Genomic DNA, 1483 nt, shown 5'->3' with positions numbered 1-1483 from the left:
AGGATTTGGGTAGGTAAAGGAAAAAGGGGGGTTGTTCTCTGGCAGGCAGGAATGAGGGTCACAAAGTGCTCAGTAGGGGAGCTTTTGAGCCAGGATGAGCCAGGAGAAAGAATTTCACCATCAGTTAAGGCAGGAACAGGCCATTTTCATTTCTTTTGTGGTGGAATGTCATCAGTTAAGGCAGGAACCGGCCATCTGGATGTGTACCTGCAGGTCACAGGGCATATGATGGCTTAGCTTGGGCCCAGAGGCCTGACATTCTGTCTTCTTATATTAATAAGAAAAATAAAATGAAATAGTGGTAAAGTGTTGGGATGGTGAAAATTTTGGGGGATGGTATGGAGAGATAATGGGTGATGTTTCTCAGGGCTGCTTCAAGTGGGATTGGGGGGGCATGGGAACCTAGAGTGGGAGAGATTAAGCTGAAGGAAGATTTTGTGGTAAGGGGTGATATTGTGGGATTGTTAGAAGAAACATTTGTCATGTAGAGTTATTAGTGATGACCTGGATATGGTTTTGTATGAATTGAATAGCTAAATGGAATAAGAGAAGGAGAAAAACAGGTATTAAAGGTCTAAGAATTGGGAGGACCTAGGACATCTAATTACAGAGTGCCTGCCTAAGGAGATTCAGCATAGTCCTGCCAGCAAAGATTATTTATTTACTTCAAGAGTTAAGAGTGGCGGAGAGTGACCGCGGCTGCTCCACTGCTGAGGCCGCGCCATGGCGGACGAGGAGCTTGAGGCGCTGAGGAGACAGAGGCTAGCCGAGTTGCAGGCCAAACACGGGGATCCTGGCGATGCAGCCCAACAGGAAGCAAAGCACAGGGAAGCAGAAATGAGAAACAGTATCTTAGCCCAAGTTCTGGATCAGTCGGCCTGGGCCAGGTTAAGTAACTTAGCACTTGTAAAGCCTGAAAAAACTAAAGCAGTAGAGAATTACCTTATGCAGATGGCAAGACACGGACAACTAAGTGAGAAGGTATCAGAACAAGGTTTAATAGAAATCCTTAAAAAAGTAAGCCAACAAACAGAAAAGACAACAACAGTGAAATTCAACAGAAGAAAAGTAATAGACTCTGATGAAGATGACGATTATTGAGCTGCAAGTGCTCACAGACTAGAACTTAAAGGAAAAATTCTAGGACAGAAGTTAAGATCTGATTATTTACTTTGTTTATTGTCTATATGCCTTTTAAAAAAATAAACTTGTTATGCAAAAAAAAAAAAAAAAAAAAAAAGAGTGGCAGTTTGGGGATAGCACCAGGAGATATGAGCTGTGATGGCTTTGAGAAACAGTGTAAACCAGCAGTGTAAACAAGAGCAGGGCATGTATGAGTAGTTGAGAATGGTGAATAGGAGTATGATGAGACAGAAGACAGTAGGGATGACAAGTTTTTTGGGGTATAGTCTAAGTTGGTCTGGTGTCTGGAATGAGACTGGGGCTTAATAAAAAGGAGTGTCCATACAGGAGCTCAAATGGG

General features: G+C 42.9%; 1 protein-coding gene across 1 annotated transcript; it reads left to right on the top strand.

Moving 5' to 3' along the window:
- The first annotated feature begins 691 nt into the window (after positions 1 to 691).
- Positions 692 to 1203, top strand: LOC116477404 (programmed cell death protein 5-like). The gene has a single exon (XM_032761721.2). It carries the CDS (start codon positions 724 to 726, stop codon positions 1099 to 1101), a length of 378 nt encoding a protein of 125 aa, XP_032617612.1. The 5' UTR covers positions 692 to 723; the 3' UTR covers positions 1102 to 1203.
- Positions 1204 to 1483: the final 280 nt, after the last annotated feature.

Source organism: Hylobates moloch, unplaced genomic scaffold, assembly GCF_009828535.3.
Source record: "Hylobates moloch isolate HMO894 unplaced genomic scaffold, HMol_V3 SCAFFOLD_11, whole genome shotgun sequence".
Lineage (NCBI taxonomy): Eukaryota > Metazoa > Chordata > Mammalia > Primates > Hylobatidae > Hylobates > Hylobates moloch.
Note: the sequence above shows the minus strand (reverse complement) of the source record. Positions and strands in the feature narration are given on the sequence as shown.